This window comes from Notechis scutatus, chromosome 4, assembly GCF_049901735.1.
Source record: "Notechis scutatus isolate UNSWTSFEM ecotype Mainland chromosome 4, rNotScu1.2, whole genome shotgun sequence".
NCBI lineage: Eukaryota > Metazoa > Chordata > Lepidosauria > Squamata > Elapidae > Notechis > Notechis scutatus.
The window spans coordinates 98425761-98446283 of NC_142012.1; the positions used below are offsets into that span (position 1 = coordinate 98425761).

The following is a 20523-nucleotide window of genomic DNA, read 5'->3' on the forward strand; positions in this document are numbered from 1 at the left end:
TGTCTTCTTCCTTTCCTTTCCTTTCCTTTCAAAAAAATAATAATTTACAGCCGTATCTCTGAACATAGCACGTGTGCCGCTTCCTTTCGCGCTCTGCGGAAAAAAAAACAAAAAACCGAACAACTCTGGGCAAACTAAGTTTTTATAAAAACTACATTTCCCAACATGCAAAGCACGCTAAAGGCGCAAGGCTTGTTTTTTTTTTTTCTCCTTGCACGTGGATGGAAGATGGCCGCGTTTGCAGACCTGAATATCCTCTACTTGCCGGAGAAAGAAGCCTTGCAGAAGTTGGTGGAGGCTGCAGCGCACCGTGAGTTTAGATCGATGCCTTCTATAAAGGCGAGGCTCCGCTATTTCCGAGTTTAATCGAAATCCATTATAAGTACTAGCCTAAACTTGGAGATTGTGGATTTTCCTTTTTGCCATTCAATCTCGCCATCTTCAGATTGTGCGAATGGTTGTGTAGAGTTGGGAGGTCAAGAGGCAAATTTGCTTTCAAATCTAAACAGAAATGGCACAAGCATTCCTCTTGGAAGATTAGAACAGTATGTGAAATGCTTTTGATTATTACCCATTGCTGCCTATTTCCCCATTGTTGATGTTTTCACAGACTGAAGTGAAAAGGTTGCATTAAATTCTCTTCCTTAAAATAATAAATACTCTGGATGTGCTCAGGGACCATAATGCCACATTGATTTTTTTAAAAGTTATTACTACAAAAAGAGAAAACCACAGCTCTAAGACCTGATATAAGTCTTAGACCTGAATAGCCTCAGGCATGTCCATTGAATTTTGAAGATTTGAATATATATAGTAAAAAATTAAGAAAAAGCTAAATATGAACAAATTCAAATGCTGTAATCTAGAGGTTTTTTTAATGTGCATGTGTGTGTGTATAATATTTTGAAGATTGTGTTAACTATTTCATGTATTTATTTTCATCCTGCTTTTATTATTATTTTTATAAATAACTCAAGGCAACTCACATACCTAATACTCCTTCCTCCTCTTAGTTTCCCCATAACAACTAACCTGGGAGATAGGTTGGGCTGAGAGACTGACTGATGCCTAAGGCAGAATTAGAACTCCCATCCAATCTCCTGGGTTTAGTTTGGTGCTTTAATCCTTGGCCCAGACAATCTCACAATTTTAGTTTTAACTTTTTATCATCATTTGTTGGAATTTATACCTGCATTAAATCAGAACAGAAATACAGTATTTGGGGTTGCAAAGAATCAGACATGACTTAACAAGTGAACAACAACAAAACACCAAGCATATAATATTATTCAGGGCTCTTTTACTTAATTACTAACTTGTTCTTGACACTCTGCAAAATGATTGTAAAATTTATCTTAAGCCTATTGGATCTTCAGATGGAAATAATTTTGTTTACAGTTGTGTGTAATTCAGTCCAAAGTTTCAATTTCTTTTGGTGCCTGAAAATAAAAAATATATATGTATATTCATAAATTGTGTAATTGCAATTCAGAATAAGACAGAGGAAATCATCTAGTATACATGGAAAGCCGCATAAGGGTAGCTTCCAGCTGCATCAACTAAAATGCTTTTTTTTTCCTTTTTGAATATCCTGCTTCTCTTGATTAACTGTATTATGTTTTCTTTTTTAAGTTGGCTATTCAAGTGTAGCAATCAATTATGTTGTCAACTATAAAGAAAAGAAAAAAGTAAGTCTTCTCTCTGAAACATTTACTCTTTATGACCTTATGTGGGTGATGCCTTTGCAGGCTGTAAGAGTGACTTCTTTCTACACGGACAAAGAGTGTTAGAGCAGAACAAACACAAGAGTAATGTGATTTCTGTGCATTAGATAATCAGTTTGCTTTACTTTATTTTACAAAAACGTGGATCTTCTTTGAATGGCTAGAAAACTGAGCAGGCAGACTTAGTTGGGTTATTTATTTATTCATTCCTATTTCATATTTCTTAACCACCTATCTCCCTCAGAAGATGGGTTAAGAAGCTGTTTTTTGTTTACTGGACAAAAGATGGTGTAATATTTGTGTCTTGGCAGTGATAAATCTTTGTGTGGCAGCAAGGTGAATGTGGAGGTAGTTGAACCAGCCATGAAAATCTGGGGAAAGAAACAGCCACTAATAATTACTAAGGTATTCTTAATATAAGACCCCAATTTCAAAGGATCTGCACAGCCTTGCTTTGTGTACAGCGTTTATACCAGCGTTTTTCAAACTTGGCAATTTTAAAATGTGTGGGCTTCAACTCCCAGAATTCTGTGGGGGGGGGGGGAGGATTCTGGGAATTGAAGCTCAGACACATTTCAAAGTTGCCAGGTTTGAAAAACAGGCTTTATATAGGTACTTCTTGCCAATCAACCATTCAAAGATAACAATGGACCTCCCCAGAGTGACCTACAACCTGTTTTCTAAGTTCTGAGGGCCTGTGGTCACATGAATTGGATTTGTAAATTTACCATTTACAGTAAACACAATTTTTGATATTTTTTTTACTAGTTCCTGGTATCCATTTCCTATTTCTGTCAAAAAAAATATCCATTGGATTCATATGGGAAAATGGATTCATATAACAACTGCAGTGCTCATTTAACAACTGACATTTTTTTAACAACTACCACAAACAAAGATCATAAAATCTGCTGTAGTCATGTCATGATTTACCACTGTAATTCCTGCCTCAATTATGGTTGTAAGTTGAGGACAATCTGTACAGAGACTCTTATATGCATATACACATACCGTGGATGTGACAGAATTCACTATTCTCAGCTAGAGATGATGAAAGATGAATCTTCAGGATGTTCAGGGAGCACTAGTTTGAAGGAAGGGCCAGTCAGTTTACAGACTGTCAGAGTATCTGCATTATCCAAATCCTTGAACCATAAGGTTCCACATCATTTCAAACTGGGGTGGCAGCTGAGCTGCATTTTAGGCTTTTAAGAACTCACAAATATCTACCTTGGCAAATAGGAGAATGCAATAAAACTAAAACCAAAGTCATGGTGAGAATTCTTGGACCATCAGCATTTTTTTCAGTCTTGCTGGTTGCAGTGAGAAAAAAAAATGTAAGGGAACAGCTGGATTTTGTGAGATTCCACATTCATGAATGTTGGTTAGTAGATTGCCCATTGTGGGTCATTAATATTTCCTTGGATAAGTCCAGTGCATTCATTCCAGGCTTTCATAGATGTGTATAGAATTCAACTATAAAAATAATATCCTCTCTTGCTTATCTGTCCTATAGCTGAAACCCAAACAACTATTCAGTGATTTGCAGAATTGATCAATATAGAATAGATCAACCGTTGATGGCTATGAAAAGAAAGTGTAGATTATGGAAATAACTCTTCGTGTCAGTTGGCTTTTTTGTTGTTTATTTCATAAATATTTTTTCAGTACAGCTTTGCATACAAGTTATCTGTTTGGGGGAGGGGGTTCTGTTGGTGGATATATTTGTGATTTTTTCCCTTTATATCTGTTCCTAGGAAATAGTCAAGCCAATAACTCCTGCAGAACTGTTTTCATCTTTGCCTCTTGTACAGGTATGCCTATGTATTTAAAACCATTGTATTCTGAAATGCAGATATCACCTGGTAGGCTTCATTGAGATTGTGACATTATTTTGTTTCCTTGAAAGAAATTCCATTGAACTTTCATGTCCAGGAATTACGGTCTGGTTGTACACAGCAAACAAGTGGAATGAGCAGAATGTGCTTAGAATGTGGAAGATAGGCCTTTTTTAAAAAAAAGTTGCTTCGAGTTATTGTAATTGAAGTGGTATGGAAGCATTCAGAATAAGCAAATTGCTTTATTTAAAAATCCCTGAAAATCCAAACTGTTAGTTGCGAAGTCGTGTCTGACCCATCGCGACCCCATGGACAACGTTCCTCTACGCCTTCCTCTCCTCTACCATCTTCTGGAGTCCATTTAAGCTCACACCTACTGTTTCAGTGACTCCATCCAGCCACCTCATTCTCTGCCGTCCCATTCTTCTGTTGCCTTCAATCTTCCCCAGCATTAGGCTCTTCTGCAGTGAGTCCTTCCTTCTCATTAGGTGGCCAAAGTATTTGAGTTTCATCTCCAGGATCTGGCCTTCTAAAGTGCAGTCAGGGTTGCTCTCCTCTAAGATTGACCGATTTGATTTCCTTGCAATCCAAGGGATTCACAGGAGTCTTCTCCAGCACCAGCTAAATTACATAGTACATTTTAGGCTGTTAGTCCCGAAGATGCCAGATCTATCTCCCATAGGTACTAAAGATAGCATTTAGGACATTTTAATTTGAATATAAATTGTATTGATATGAAACAAAATGATCTGTGTTTGTTGTTATTATTCCTGATTTATTTTATATTCCCCTCTTCTGTCACATTCTAAGGAGGACTCATGCAAGACTCTGAATTTGTACCTTTAGATCCTTCAACATTTATTTGGTTTTGTTTTGTACATTTTACTCTGATGTTATCTGCTCAGGATCCATTAGAACTGAGGCAAAATGTAAATATGGAAACTAAATAAAGTAAATAACCATGGTATAGAATGCCCTGTGACTGATGCTTGGTAGCTATCAACTCAAATATGATCTATTTAGGATATTCCCCTCATAGAAAACTTGGACTCATTCCAAGCAAACATTAGGTTGCTGTACTGGATGTCTGGGCTATTTATGGGCAGGATAATATTTTAATTTTGGAATGGTCCAGCTAAATGAAATTCATGTGCTTGTGGAAGAATTATGTAAAGAGTAAGGAAGATGGAGATATCCAGGAACCATTATTAGCGAAAAGGAACTGAAAAGTTTTTTTTAAAAGTTCAGATAACATTAGGAAGTGGCTGAAGCAAACATCTCCAAAATTCATTGGTGAATAAGAAGAAGATACAGCACCTGCAAATGTCCCTCATTATTGCCCATTTCAATCGAAGTAGATTTAGCTTTCCTGTGGAGTTGATCTGATCTGGTCTACCAAGTGAGACTGGCAGGTTTCCTGCATTATACCATTTAAACCAAAGCCCAAACAGATGAGAATGAGGTACCACTGATGGGGCTGGTCCTATCATTACATAAAATAAAGCAGTTGTCCCTGATGGGAAGTTTATAAGCTTATGTGCGGTAGGAAATGATCAATAGTTTGCTTTATTATGGTTTTACTTCCACAGATAAGAAGAAAACCTTGTGAGGTCTTCCTGCCTTTACTGATTCCAGTCTAGGAGGATTTTTTGTTGCTTTGCTTCTCTGCCAAAATGTGTGCCCTCCTCAAGGGAATAACTCTTCTAAAACATTTATTAGTACCACAATAATTGCTAGGCCTGAAGACTTGGCTCTGCCTGTTGGCCTGGGGACCCAATAGGGAAATACCACAATGGTAATTAGCTGACCCCACCTCCCCGCAGCACTTCCTATTCCTCCTCTGCCCATCTTTTTAATTATTGTACCTTTATTGTTTATTTTTATTGTTTCATTGCTTTGCTATTATTTTTGCATTTTGTTTTATTATTATTTTTTGTTTTACCATTATATGCTCCCCAGAGCAGCCCTACAGCAAGATTGGTGACAAATGGATTCAATCAATCAATCAATCAATCAATAGGAATAGCCACTGAGAACCAGAAGGGTGAGGGGTCAAGATGGAAGATAACTGTGTGATTAAACCATACCCCTTTTTTATATGTGCTGCAAGTGTGACATATAAAAAGGGGTGGAGCTACATTGTCAGCAGCATCTTGTCCTGTTTGAGCTCTCCAGAAACATTAATGAGCAGATCAACTTTAAGGAATCTTTAGCTTACACACACATATACACACAGCAAATATTTACTCAATAACAGGAATGGAAAACAAATGGAAAAGTACAGTAGTAAATGATAATGCGGAAAATGAAACAAAGTAAACCTTAAAGTAATTAAAATGTCAAACACCACCATCTCTACTACAGGGGTGTCAAATTTGCGCCATCACAGCATCGTCACCTGACACATCGTGACTTTTTTCCCTTTGCTAAACTGGGCGTGGGCATGGCCAGCGTATGACCCATCTGGCCTGTGGGCCGCAAGTTTGACAGCCCTGACCTATTACAACTGAATAATATTGATTTACTTATTAATCAAGTTAATATAGTCTCCTCATCTCACAAATGACTCTGCCTAAAAGCTTAGTAGTAATTTCCTAGTTGTGGCATCAAAACAGATGGAGGTTGTAAAGTAAGACAAAAAAGTTGTGGACTTTCTTGTCTTACTTTACATAGAGTAAAATAACACATAGAGTCGTGTTGGCTTCCAAGGTGGGCTGTCTGATTAAGAAGACAATAGGTGCCGTAGGTTTTCTGAATTAAGGAAAGGGCACGCCTCTGTGGTAATGAAGATTTGTGTAGGCTCTTATTGAGAATAAAGTATCCTTCAATAAAGAGTAGACGTCTTGTTGCCTAGGTTTCTTTTCTCACAGGTTTTTCTTTACAGGGGAAATCCAAGCCAATTAAGATTTTATCAAGGCTGACACTAGTGGTTTCTGATCCATCCGACTGCAACGTTCTAGTAAGTTTGTAAAGCCGTTTTTGCAAGCTGCTTTGCTTCACAATCCTTTCTTAAGGAAGGGGTGTGTGATATGTCTTGCCGCTTGGTAATAAGAGGGAATAGCTGAAGGCTGTTTTCGCTTTCTCATATTGGTGACCAGTGGAACTCTATTCCACTAGAAATAGGAAAGGGTAAATTTTAATTGTTGCTGTTCTTATTATGGTTAATCTTCAATTCAGATGATGATGATGATGATTGGATTAATCATAGTTCTAGTCCTGCCTCAGAAATGAAGGCTGGTTGGGTGACTTTGGCTCAGTCATTCTCTCAGCCTAAACCTACCTCACAGGGTTGCTGTTGTGGGGAAAAGAGGATGAGGAAGGAGTATTAGGTATGATTGCTGCCCTGAGTTATTTATAAGAATAATAAAAAGTGGAATAAAAGTAAACAGATAAAATAATGTAAAGACCTTTGATAGAGCTTTTTGGAAATATTTTCCCATTTTAAACTTGTTAATTTTATTTCTCAAAACATCGTTTAGAATAACTAATGATACTGTATGAATCCTAAACATTTCTTTATTATGCAGTATTTTCTATGTGCTCACCTATAATCTGAACCTGTAATTTGGACACATAAGCACTTTCACAGGTTTTTTTTAAGTCACAAGTAAGACATTTTATTTTAATACATCAGGTATGTTAGTAAGATAAGAAATAATGATTTTGCAAGTATTTGTATAAAAGTTGTACCAAGTCATTTTGTGGTGATTTTTTTTATTCACTTAGCAATTCCATATGTGCAGCTTCTAAAATGAACACAATATCTTCCTCATATTAAGTTAATTTTGAGCAACTTGGTGATGAGGAAAAATTATTTTATGAATAATCTGTAATATTTACCATCATCAATTTATTTTTGATCCATATAGTGAGTTAAAAAAACATAGTCCCTAATCTGGGGTTGCTTCATGTTCCTTCAGTAATTTTTAAAACTTTCTTTTATCACATCTTTATTATTATTATTTAAATAACTCAAGATTACCTTGAGTAATTGAAATCCTAAGAGTTTGACAAAGAGTCTTTGTTCCATTTGATTGATTTCACAATGCTAGCAACAGCTTTGATATTGAATGGAACAGCTTCTAAGTGCAGTCTGTTGTTGGGCCACTGAATTACTCAATATTTTTGTGTACTAAGCCACAAGTGTTCTTCCTTTTTAATCTAATAATACCTTATATTCTGTTTTTGTTTTTTTCTTCTTCTATACCCAGAGAGCGACGTCCACAAATATCAAATATTATGACATCTTTGCTGTATTTCCTAAGAATGTAAAACTCTTTCACGTAAGTTGGCCTTTCCCTAGCATGGGAACTGAAATGTAAATGAGAGTGCAAAGGAAGAACAATAGCATGAAAGTTTGCTTGCTAATACCAAGTACAAGTAAGCCTTGGGTTACGATCCTAACTGTGGCTGGAATTTCCACGACTAAGGAAAATGGTCGTTAAGCATGAATTGCAGAGCTTCTGTTAGTTAGTTAGTTTACTTTATTGTCATTGCACCTCGTACAACGAAATCAAACACCATCTTCAGTGCACATTAGGACCATGACCATGAAAATAAACATAAACACACATCCTTCACCCTCCATACATTGAATCGAAAACCCCCGACACTGCACCAACACCATACAGCAGAATACACTGCACCATACAGCAGAATTCAATATAGTTACTGCCCTGGGATAGAAGCTGCTTTTCAGCCTCTTTGTTCTTGTTTTTATTGTCCTGTACTGTCTGCCAGATGGAAATAGTTCAAAGAAAGGGTTCCCAGGCTGAGATGGATCTTTGAGAATGTTTTGAACTTTCTTAAGGCAGCGGGAGCTATAAAGCTCTTCCAAAGAGGGGAGAGGGCAACCAATGATCTTCTGAGCAATGACGTTAACCCTCTGGAATGCTTTCCTATCTGCCACTGTGCAATTGGCAAACCATACAGAGGCGTAGTAAGTTAAGATACTCTCTATGGTCCAGTGGTAGAAGGTCACCAGCAGTTTTTCATTCAGTTGTTGTTTTCTGAGAAGTTTTCTCAGAAATGTTGGGCTTCCAGGAAGCTTTCCTTCCACTTCCTCCATCTCTGCCACTAACCCAAATAGCATATCTCCTCCACTTACCACTTTTACCCAGGGAACTGCTCTCTCTCTCTCTATCCCATTGCACTCTCAGTGCTCTGCAAGATAGTGTTGTGTGCTGGCATCACGAAATGGGGTTCCTTTGCTTAGACCACTAGCCTGCCTTTGCCAACTTCATCCCGCTGCCTCTTCTCTGGCCAGCCCCGATGAGCTCCCTTGGGCAGAAAAGGTTTTGTTACCTTGCTATGCTTGCCTTGTGTATTCTGGGGCTGCACCTTCACCCAGTGCCTAGATCCCAGGCCAGCAGTGGGAGGAAGACAATGGTGAAGCTCAACTGAGGGTGGTGGAGTACAGGGTGTCCAAAGGGAAGATATGGGGAGAAGATAGGGGGTAGTTTGCCCAAGGCAGGAGGAGAACATGACTGGGATGCTGTAACCCAGTGGCCCCCAACCTTTTTTGTGCCACGGTCCGGTACCAGCATCACAAAAAGATCCGCGGCCCGGTACCGGCATCAGCACACATGGCAAGGCGAGCCGAGCGACCAGCCAGCCAGCCGTCCCCCGCTTCTCCCCGCCACCTTCAACTCCTCCTTTGTACCTTTGTCGATGGGCTTCGGGACCGTCGCTTGGCTTGCCTTGCCTTGGGTGCTGAAAGAATCCTCGCACCTTAGTTTTGTTCGAAGCTGCCCCCCCCCTTCGATGAAACTAAGGCGCGAGGATTCCTTCAGGACCCAAACGCCACTTTCCAACCGGAAAAGCTCACCGGAAGCACTTTCTCATCGAAACAAGATGGCGGCGCCCAGCAAACCGGCAGCCCGGTAGAAAATGTTCCACGGACCGGTACCGGTCCGCGGCCCGGTGGTTGGGGACCCCTGCTGTAACCAGTCAGAAACACAGGCTGATCACCAAGCACCCAAAGTTTGATCACATGACTGTGGGGACACTGCAATAGCCAGAATGTCAAGAACCAGTCATAACTTCCCATTTGTTCACCTCTATACATATGGTCATCACCTGAGGATTACCTGTATCTGTAGATACTTCCTCAAGTGGAATACCAGCATCCATTGAGACCTGGTTTGCAAGTCACCTATTGAGTTCCAAGCTCTTGTTGTCAAGTGGAATGAAGTTATCTAGAACGCTGTAAAATTATTCCTTGAAGGGAATGTTTGGATTTCTAGATAGGGTAGGCAAGTTTTTCTACACTAATGCCTTTTATGTATAGCAAGGGGAACAAAATTTACATAAGTTTTTTTCGTTGCACTAAATATCATGAATACAATTGCTCACCAGTCATGTTGTTAATTATTTCTAGATCCCAGGGCACCGGAGGGGAAGGCATTGGTGGTGGTGCATATAAATTTTGCAAGATGGCAGACACAGACCCGCAACCAAAGGCCTGCCTCTTTCCCATTTGCTTGAAGCTTACATTTTTTTAAAAAAAATAAAAACCTTCCCCAGAGTTCCTAATTATACAAATCATATCATGTCTAGCTATGGTTGTTAAATCTTTAAAACACACACACACACGCCTTCTGGGAGAGTTATCACAAATCAGCCAGGAAGTTAGGGCTTTTGCATAGCATATGTCCTAGAGTTCACAATCCACTCTTCAGCAGATGGCGCTCTTGCTTTGATTATGAAGACAGAAAATTGTCATTTAAGTCTCCTAATAGTAATAAAGAATCTTTCCCTTTCTTTATGCTAAATCTATTGTTTATATTTCTTCAGGATAAAAGGTGTGTGGGGGGGATCAGGGCCTTTGTCCCCAAAAAGTTTTCACAGCATCTTTGATCTTGGTGAACAGTTGTTTTTAAGTGGCAGCTTTTTACTGTTTCTAAGAACCCTTTCAGAAGGCTGGCTCTGTTTTTCTGTGCTTATTTTTAAAAATTTCCTATTTTTGAAGAACGACAAGAATAAAATGTCAGAGAATAGCAAGATGTACGTGGCAATCTACTTTATAAAGCTCTTAAGTGACTCATGGGGAACCAAGAAAGATTTTTTTTCCCCCAATCATAGCTAACAATAGCAACCGCTAAAAATATATTTTCCCTAGATTAGATTGCTGATTAGGAAAGGATTTTTGTATCGGGTGACTTGTGAACTGGGTCCTAACCACTGATCACAAATTTCTGAGCTAATCCTGTGTGCAGAAGTACAACCTTCTACCATTTTTTTTAGTGAATTAAACTCGGCCTTCACAGGAATGTAGGTGAAGTATCACAAAAGTCAAGTCAACAGCTGCATCAGGTTGAGTGGGGCTGGGAAGCAGATGGAAGTTGGATGGTTTATAGCCTGTTTTGCAGTAGAAGAGTTGAGACTCCAGCTTTTTGTGTAATATAATTTGGTCTTTGGATATAGTCCTGCTATATATTGATCCTCTTGGAAACACAATTATCATTTCTGCGTGGAACAGTTTCTTTTAAAGTGTATTGTCTGACCGTACGCTTTCATAACGATAATTTAGGTGGCCTGCACAACCTTAGATGTAGACTTGGTGTGTGTTGAGGTGACAGAAAAGCTGCCCTTCTTCATCAAGAGACCATCTGTCAATGCGGTAAGGCAGTCCTTTAATAAGAGTCTTGACATTTCTCTTGGTTATGAGGTGGATAGAAACTAATACATTACTGGCTGATTTAATACGTAACAGTAAACCTTCTTGTTCAATGTTCAATTCAACACTACACCTTTGAATAAATTGCATGGTATTTTGAATAGCCAGCTTCATTTAGTAGCCAGAACTTGTTGTAGCTTACACATTCTGGCTTGTTTAGATTGTGACTTGTTACCCAAGTTACTGGAACCGGTCTGATGTCATGTTTCAGGCAATCACTTCATCCCAGGGGCTGTCTCTTTTTTCCCCCTATCCTTCCCCATTTAATTCAACTGATGATTATTTTTCTCTTTCTTATACAGGCAATAGAGCGAGGTGTCTATTTCGAACTTCTTTACGTTCCTGCCATCAAAGATTCCACAATGCGACGGTACACAATCTCGAACGCCTACAACCTGTTGCAGATCTGCCGTGGAAAGGTGAGATCAAAAATCAAGGAGTGTTTGCCCCATGTCTTCCATCACTAGAATTTCCAGTTATCTGGTATGAATTAATGTAACGTAACATGCTTACCCCTATATTTTGGAACACTGAGGTGGGGGATTTGAACAAGTCAAAATGGCAGCCGGACCATGCAATCAAAGCCTCAGTCTTTGTAATGTGTTTCCACATGCACGAAGAGGTGGGGTTTTGATCATGGAGTTGCAACCACCATTTTGATATTTTTTTGACACCCTACTCCGTAGGTGCCCCTGCTACAGCAATGATAATAAATGGACTCATCAGCAACCATCTGTTCAATATGTCCAACTAAATATTAGTTGGACTTAATTGTGTTAAATGAAGAGGAGGACAAGTTGTTTGTCAGGGCTTTGTACCTGAAAAGCTAGCAAAATCCTGAAGGAAATAAAATGTCTCTGGAGATTCTCAATCATTCAGATCCTGCTTGTCCCAAAGATGCTTTTCAAAAGGCAACTGAACTTTCTTGGTTTGTTTTTTTCCCTTGAAAATGGTTTGCTTCTAATCCAAGAAGTGAAACATTTTCAAGAGGGGAAAAAAACCAAGAACTGAACTGTCTAGTTCAGTTGCCTTTTGAAAAGCATCTTTGGGAAGGAAATCAAAGAAAATATCTAACCAGTCAGCTACGTACAGAGCCTTTTGGTGAAACACGAGGTGCTAAGGTAGCTTTGAGCACTTGCTACAAAAAATGGGGAGGGTTTCAATTAGTGCCTATGCATGTGTAAATATGGGCATGCCCCCAGTCTCCCCAGGAATGCTGCTAGAAATTTCTGAAAAAGGAATACACTTGTTACTCTTCCAAGAAAATTGCCCTGATTTCCTCCACTGGTGCCGGAATGAATTGCCAGAACTTTACTGAATTATTATGTTTACATATACACAATTAACAAGACAATATTTAATCTTAAAAGGCAAATTTAAAAAACTAAAAATACAAACTGAGAAAGGAAGAAAAAAACCTTACCTTAATTTTACACAATTATTATTATTATTTTTATATTATATGTTATATTATAAAATATAAGGTAGACTCACCAGCACTTTACTGTTGGATTTATTGTTGTTTACTGTTACTGAAACTACAAGATAAAGTTGCACAAGTCCCTGGGCCCCACATGGCTCCCCAAAACCCCTCTACAAATTGCTGCTGGTCTAAGGTTTCTCACACGGGGAGAAAGGGAAACGTCAGAAATGCTTGAGGAGTAATCTCACTAATGGTATTGTTTTAATTTAACATTGAGTTTTATTTAATATGATGGGATGGCTTACCAGATTTAGGCTTTGTAATTTCTTTTAATGAAATGGATACAACATTAAAACAAAGAAGGAAGTAAGGAAAGAAGAAAGAGAGAGAGAGAGAAGAAAGAGAAAGAAAGAAAGAAAGTTAAGAGGAGAGTAGGAGCATAAAAAACAAAAATAAGAGGGACAAAGAACAATTTATAGGTGCTGATTTATGGAAACACGTGTGCATTTTAAGTGTTATGAATGTTAACATTCAATGACGTTTTAATACTTGTTTTAAAATGGATATTTTTCCGCCAGATATCCACTTTGATTTGGTCTTGGAAGCTATCGCTGCCACTCCACTCCAAATGTACTTAACTCCTAGATGTTACTTAATTTCTCCCACCCGACATGCATACACATATTAATCCCTTCTAAAGTCTGATGTTTGGGTTGGCTTTTATTTGTTACCTTGTGCTCTGTCTTCTAGATTTAAGCTTGATGGCAAGGAATACCCCTCCTTCCCTCCCTCCCTGCCATTAAAGTAAGCAATAAATACATCAAAAAAGGAAGCTTCTAGACTGTGAGAGAAGAAAAAGGATTTTTTCCCTTTTTATTCTTCAGTTAATTTCACACAGAGAGGGCAGCGTTTTAGCTTTTGTCCTCCAAAAAAGAGTGTCCTGCCATTTGGGCAGATAGGAATGTTCTCTGAGAATGTGGTACTCTATTTGGCCCAATTATGTGGATTCAATGCCTAAAATAAACAACACTTGCGTTGTTCTTCTTTCCTAGAATATCGTTCTGTCCAGTGGAGCTGAAAAGGTAAGGATGGGTTTAGGTGTCATTCTGATTCTTTAAGGAACAGCAATTGTTTGAATGGATTCCTCCTCTATTTAAAGCAGCCGATATCTGATTCAGCCAATCCGTATTTGTTTTTCTGTGGCTCATTCAGATACCCAAAATTCTCTGCTTCCTTCCATCACAAAGTCAAGGGATCCTCTTGTACCTTCTAGTTGATAATTACCCTTTTCATTCAGTGGCTTGCCAAAAACTCCACTGGAACTTGGAGAGTTTGGCCATCAGTCCATAAATACTGACTCATTGTAGATATGAAAGAAATAGGGGGAAATATGGTACCTACTTCCCGAACATCGTACGTATTTAACATTAAATCCCTGTAGTCTAATCAAATGAGTCAGTCAGGTTTTCTGATCTCTCTTCCCATCGTCACACTCCAGTTCCAGGCGGGTGTGTCAAAAAATCTAAAATGGTGGTCATGGCAGCGCATTCAAAGGCCTGCCCCTTTTGGACATGTTAGGTTGCATTGACATGACCACCTTTTTGACTTCGTGACACCCACATATATGCCACCTATGAATGTCACTGCCTTCATTTGGCTTGATGGGAGGAGTATGAATGTGAACAGAGGGGAGATAGGCATGCCTGTCTACCTTCTCCAGGGGCTAATGCTGCATCCAGCCATTGACACCCAAAATTTCATTATTAGTGAAGACAGGAAAAAATACTTGCTTTTAAAGAGAATCCTAAGGGGTTCATGAGATGCCCAAGAAAAATAGAAGGGAGCAGGTGCCTGTACTTGAGTTGGAAGAAATAGAATAGAATAGAATAGAATAGAATAGAATAGAATAAGAATAGGGAAAGAATAGAATAGAACAGAACAGAACAATAACTTTATTGTCACTTTGAATGTACACTAATTTGCATATATTAAAATGAAATTTTGTTGCATACAATCTAAGGGTTACCACTTCCAATATACACTACATAAACATGACTAAAAATATAAATACAAAATTATGTATATACCCACATATATTATATGACACAGAGAAACAATACTGTCTAGTTTAGATGTATATATGTTTATGGCTAGAAGAATGAACCTTGCGAGTTTACCAGATGGATGGCATAGGGAAAAAAAACTGTTAAGAGAATTGGGTAATCCTGCTAGAAACACTTTGAAACCTCCTCCCAGAGGGAGTAACAGAAACAGACCATGGAGTGGGTGTGTGGGGTCTCTAACAATGCTTTGAGCTCTAAGGACATAGCGCTCATAAGCAGTATCTTGAATAACAGGAAGTGAGCTTCCTATAATCTGCTCGGCTGTCCTTACCACTCTCTGTATGGACTTTCTGTCTGAGGCACTGCTGCCACCAAACCAGACAGTGATGCAGTTTATTAAAATGCTCTCAACTGCACTGATGCAGTTTGTTAAAATGCTCTCTGTAAAAAAAAATTAAAAAAAAATGGCCAGGACAGAAGGAGAAAAATGTGCTCTCCTCATCCGACGTGGGAAATGCAGGCGCTGGTTTGCACGCTTCCCTAAGGATGACGCATGGAGAAACCAGTTCAGATTGTTAGTTCAGATTCTATTACAAATATTTCAGCATAAAATAGAATATTTCTTTATCTGGGAGGAAGCTGATGTTGTTACATAAAATCTTGATCATTTAAGTAGTAATTACATGATCCAGTTGTCTCCCATCAAAATTAATGAGCTGTTTTGATGGTTGGCGGAAGAAGGCTTCTCTTGTATGGTCTCAAGTATTGACTCTCGGAGTGCTGTGCTTTATAAAATTCTCAAGTATGCAATTACAATTTATGATCTGCATCTGTATTCATCTCTTCTCTTCCCCCCCCCCCTTTCTGTTGTAGCCTATTCAATTGCGAGGTCCATATGATGTGGCTAATATGTATCCTTTTAAAATGAATCGATAAAGCCCCGAACTGTGAAAAGTGCTACGATATGTATCTGGAGGGGGAAAAAGGGGACAATCGGGCATAGAATAGCATCTCTTCCTCGAGCGATGTAAGACATTTGGAAAGGAAATGGCATACAAAACACGGCCAGCAGGGTACTAGACCCACCACATGACTGTTACGTCAGCAAACCAGGCTAGAAAAAAATAACCAGAATCTGCCTTGGTTTGAACAATAGAATCTGGACAGGTTTGACCTTAAGTGTGTAAATACTGACTCCATTTAAAAGAATCAGGGAAATAAAACATGGACTTTCTGTCAGGTATCGGATACATTTAATACCAAATACCTGTGGCCAGAAAAGGATGTAATGAGATGAATCATTCCGTTGGCCAAGATTTCTGATCTCATTTTTTTTTCTCCCGCCCTCGTATTCCAGCACAGGTAGATGGACAGGTAAGAGGGCCATGCGTCTATTAAAGGTTGAGTTCATTCTTTCCTTCCCCCTGAATTGCTTTAGCTGTTGTCCATGGATGAAAAAAAGCATGTTTATCTTTTGAGACATGAAGAATCCTTAATAAAAAAATGGCAGAGGTTGGTTGTTCGGCCTTTCAGGAAGCAATGGCAAGGCAGCTGTTTCGACCAACACCCGAGCTGTTTTTCTTCATGGAGGTGAGTCCAAAGAACGATGAACTTTGTACAGAGAGTCCTCGACATACGGCCACAAATTGAGCCCAACATTTCTCTTGCTAAGTGACCCAGTTGTTAAGTAAATTCTGCTCCATTTTGCAACCTTTCTGGCGACAGTTGTTAAGTGAATTTGGCTTCTTCACCGACTTTGCTTGTTGGAAAGTCGCAAAAGGTGAATCACATGACCCCGGGACACTACAACCATCATAAATATGAGTCAGTTGCCAGTTGTCACGTGGCCATGGGGATGCTCCCAATGGTCCTAAGTGTGAAAAAACAGTCATAAGTCACTTTTTGTTGTCACTTCGGATGGTCACTAAATGAACTGTCGTAAGTCAAGGGCTACCTGTATGATAAGATTAGCGCATTACCAATATTGACAGATATATAATGCAAAGAAGGGATGATGAGTCTTTCCCTTATTTGTTCCACCTGTCGCCTCCAGCAGCTATAATTACTGGAGGAAAAAACATAGTTTTCTTTTTAAAGATAAGTTTTATACTGTTGGTTTTCATTTGTTGTTTTATTCCATTATGATTTGTTTGTTTTATGTGGTCTTTGATTGCAAGAAACTTGTATTTATCTTCATTTGAATGATTCTAGGTTGAAAAAAGTTGTCCTCTCCTATTGTTCTGAACAGGCATAGGATTTGTAAGCATTTCCTTGGATTAACTATAGTCCTTCACCGTATAAGTTGTAGATAATCAAGAAGATAATGAAATTATTTGTACCAAGCTAGTTTCTGGAGTCTTAGGATGAGATGATCTACCCTGGCCCGCAGTTTCTATTTGAGGGCGGCTTATATAGGAAAGAGAACTGGATTCATTATGGCTTAATATGACACTATTGCATGTGATGCTGAACTTTCTTTTCAGCTACATAAGACTGCTCTTTGGCCCCATAATATTGCAATCGGTAATTCAATTCCATGCTGCATTGGGTAGTTCAGGGGTCGCGGGCTGGATGAGTCACGCGTAGGCCACGCCCACCCCAGTTCCGTGAAAGTGAAAAACATTGCAATACATCATATGACGGCAACATGACTCAGTGGGTTTGACACCGGTGGGCTGGATTAGAACAGGTTCTTACATCACACATCTCATCATACTTTTCCATTGGTGTGGTTTGTAAAACATTCTTCTTTCATTTCAGAAGCCAGGAAGACTGCCTGTGGAGTGGTGTACACAGTGAAGAAACCTCAACTTCCAGAAGAAGAAGAAGAAGAAGTTGATGATGATGATGATGAAGAAGAAGAAGATGATGGTGATGATGAAGAAGGTGATGGTGCTCCACTCAGTAAAAAAGCCAAAACAGATTTGTGAATTACAAGTTTACCTCTCTTGACACCCATCATCTCAAACTCCAATGCTGTCTTACCTTAGGATAGCTGATGAAGAGGAGGAATCTCTTAACACTAAGTTGATCTGAGTATCTACCTTGGTGATTCTCTATGTGGACTTCAGGAGAAATAGATGATGCTCCTTGAATATTGTCTGTGAAACATGGCAGTACAACATTTGAAAGAAGTGGGAGTACTTGCATATAACTGTGCTTTCTTTTATAATAAATACGTCTTACCAAATACAACTATCACTATCCATTTGCCCACTCTTAATGAACAAAACAAGAATGGACATTCTACATACGTAACTTAATTTTTTTTAAAAAAAATGTTGGCTTTTATTAATCTGACTACATATGCTTGCTGAAAATCATTACAATACTGGTAATTTCATCACAGGATTATAATGTTAACAGGAATTCCACCTTTTGAGTTCCTGATTACAGAGTTAATGCAGCCTAGTGTTGGTAATCATTTGAAGAATTTGCAGCCTTAACCATGAGCAAAGTTTCTGTCACTTTACTCATAGCTGTAATAGTGGAGCATCCAGATTATTTGTGCAATTTAACTAGAAGAACTGTCCTATCCTGGATTGAGAGGTAGCCAATTTGCTTCCAGGTCCAATTCAAGGTGCTGGTCCTTCATGCCTTGGAATCAGGTTATCTGAGGGACCGATCACATCTATATGACCCACCAGAGCTGGGAGGCAAGGAATGCTGCGGGTCCCTTTCCTGAGGGAGATAACACCTGGTGGGACCCAGAAGAAGGGCCTTCTCCATGGTGGCTCCTTTTCTGGAACATCATTCCCCCAGAGATTAGAATGGTCCCCACTCTTGACACTCTTCTAGAAAGCGCTAAAGACCTGGTTCTGCCAGCGGGCCTGGGGAACGCAGAGTAGAATGGAGTCCATTAAATGGCTCATATGATGTGTTGTCGCCAGGGTGGAGGGTGGGGGGTTTATTTTATTATTGTATTTATTGTATTCCCTCTTTTATTATTTGTTGTTTTTTATACGATGTTTTTGTATATTTGTAAGCCACCTTGAGTCACCATGTGCGAATAGGCAGCAATATAAATCTCCTTTTATATAAACTTGCCAACTGTAGTATGAGACAAAATGAGGTGACGTCAGAGACAATTTGTATTTACCTGAAAAAAGGCAATAAACATGTAATATAGTACATGTTTGTAAGACTTGTTTGCCTATTTCCATCTTATTTTACGAATGTTATATATAATTCAGCCTTTCCATTTCCAATTACCTTTCTAATGGCTTTATCACTTCCTCGTAAGATGATAATAAAACTGTTCTAGAAGCCAAAGGATTACAGTAAATGAAGAATCTTAAGTAGATATCACAGTAACAGTTTTTGATTCAAGGATGCGGTATATACAATAGATCTCAGGTGGGAGTTAAAAGATGGTTCTGTTCAAAGAATGTTGGGTAGAAGGAAGATACTCAGATATCCAGCATATCAGGAAACCAAAGCTGGGGATGGAAGGTTCAGTGTCCCACTACTGCTATCTCCTGCAGCCTCTCTGCTCTATATTGCTCCTTCAACTTTGCTCTCTGTCTGATCAGAACACCCACAGGTAATCTATAGCACAAAGATTGTGCTGTTGTCATATGTAACTTTGTGGAAAGCGTGGAGCAGTGGTTCAGGATCCAGGTATGCCAATATTGAGGCCATTGGGTGGCTCTAGCCCTCAAACCAGCAATCTCAGTAGTAATTGCGATGTTGGTCAAGGGGCTTGCAATATGCTTTTGAAACATTTCAGGTAAGTGTTGGAAGTTGTTCCATAAAATTTGAATTGGGGCTTTATTGTTTCTGTGTCCGTGCAATGACGCATTTGTGCTATTTTCTTTTGGGATAAGCTATGTCACATAAAATGCTGAAGAATTAGAAATGGCCAAAGAAACAACAAGAGATAAAAGTAAAGGAAGTTTAACTCTAGTTTATACCAACACCATTAACTATATCCCTCTGTATGTTTCTGCAATTGCAAACCATTTTCCCCTGCACCATCATACATTGCTTTTACTCTCCTTTTGAGGATCTCATCCAAGTTTGTATAGCTGCAATTTTTGGCAATGGCACTTAGACTTATATACTGCTTCACAGTGCTTTACAGCTCTCCAAGCAGTTTACAGAGATAGCATATTGCCCCCAACAATCTGGGTCCTCATTTTACCGACCTCAGAAGGATGGAAGGCTGAGTCAACCTGGAGCCAGTTAGAATTGAACTGCTTGCAGTCGGCAGAATTAGCCTGTAATACAGCATTCTAACCTGCTGCCATGGCTCCTTTTATTGGTCTTCACCTCAACTTACACATTCATTCAAATGCAATTCATTCTTTCTATATGGCCAAACCATCTCAACATGCTGCTTTCACACTGGTTACTGGTCACTCATCTTGTATTCACCCTGCTTTCATTCAGCACCCATTCAAAACTGCTGTGGGTTTTTACCACTCATAATTACACTCTGCAGTATTTAGTAGCCTCTCATGGTGGCTAGCCATGGTTTACTTAAACTTTATGAATGTATGACCATTGGCTTTGTTCATGTCCTTAAGCCAGTAATGATGGTATAGTACCACAATTTACCTCAACTACTAAGCTAGAGGTAAACAAATGGTATCATCGTTTGGTGCAAAATATTGATCTAGTCAGTGTCAACAATTTTAACTGTTGGCCATCTGATTTGAGAAGATAAAGTTTTTTCATAGTTTATTTGTAATCTCTAACACTTATCTGAGAATTGGCAAGCATTTTTTTGTTAGCTGATGGAACATAACAATCTTCAGACAAATAAAGTATTCAGGCAGAACAAACCATTCTCTTA

At 39.0% G+C, this 20523-nt stretch overlaps 1 protein-coding gene across 1 annotated transcript; it reads left to right on the forward strand.

Moving 5' to 3' along the window:
• The first annotated feature begins 204 nt into the window (after positions 1-204).
• On the forward strand, positions 205-17921 carry RPP30 (ribonuclease P/MRP subunit p30). The gene is made up of 11 exons (XM_026670789.2): positions 205-310; positions 1633-1688; positions 3482-3538; positions 6447-6521; positions 7774-7845; positions 11094-11183; positions 11543-11659; positions 13716-13745; positions 15600-15637; positions 16237-16316; positions 17487-17921. The coding sequence occupies exons 1-11, from the start codon at positions 229-231 to the stop codon at positions 17654-17656; spliced, it is 867 nt and encodes a 288-aa protein (XP_026526574.2). The 5' UTR covers positions 205-228; the 3' UTR covers positions 17657-17921.
• The last annotated feature ends 2602 nt before the right edge of the window (positions 17922-20523 follow it).

Excerpts from the sequence above, each read along its gene's own strand:
- RPP30 (XM_026670789.2), top strand. The coding sequence starts at position 229 with ATGGCCGCGTTTGCAGACCTGAATATCCTCTACTTGCCGGAGAAAGAA. Across the intron at positions 3,539-6,446 it reads CATCTTTGCCTCTTGTACAG|GGGAAATCCAAGCCAATTAA; the intron begins GTATGCCTATGT and ends TTTTCTTTACAG. Across the intron at positions 11,184-11,542 it reads AGAGACCATCTGTCAATGCG|GCAATAGAGCGAGGTGTCTA; the intron begins GTAAGGCAGTCC and ends TTTCTTATACAG.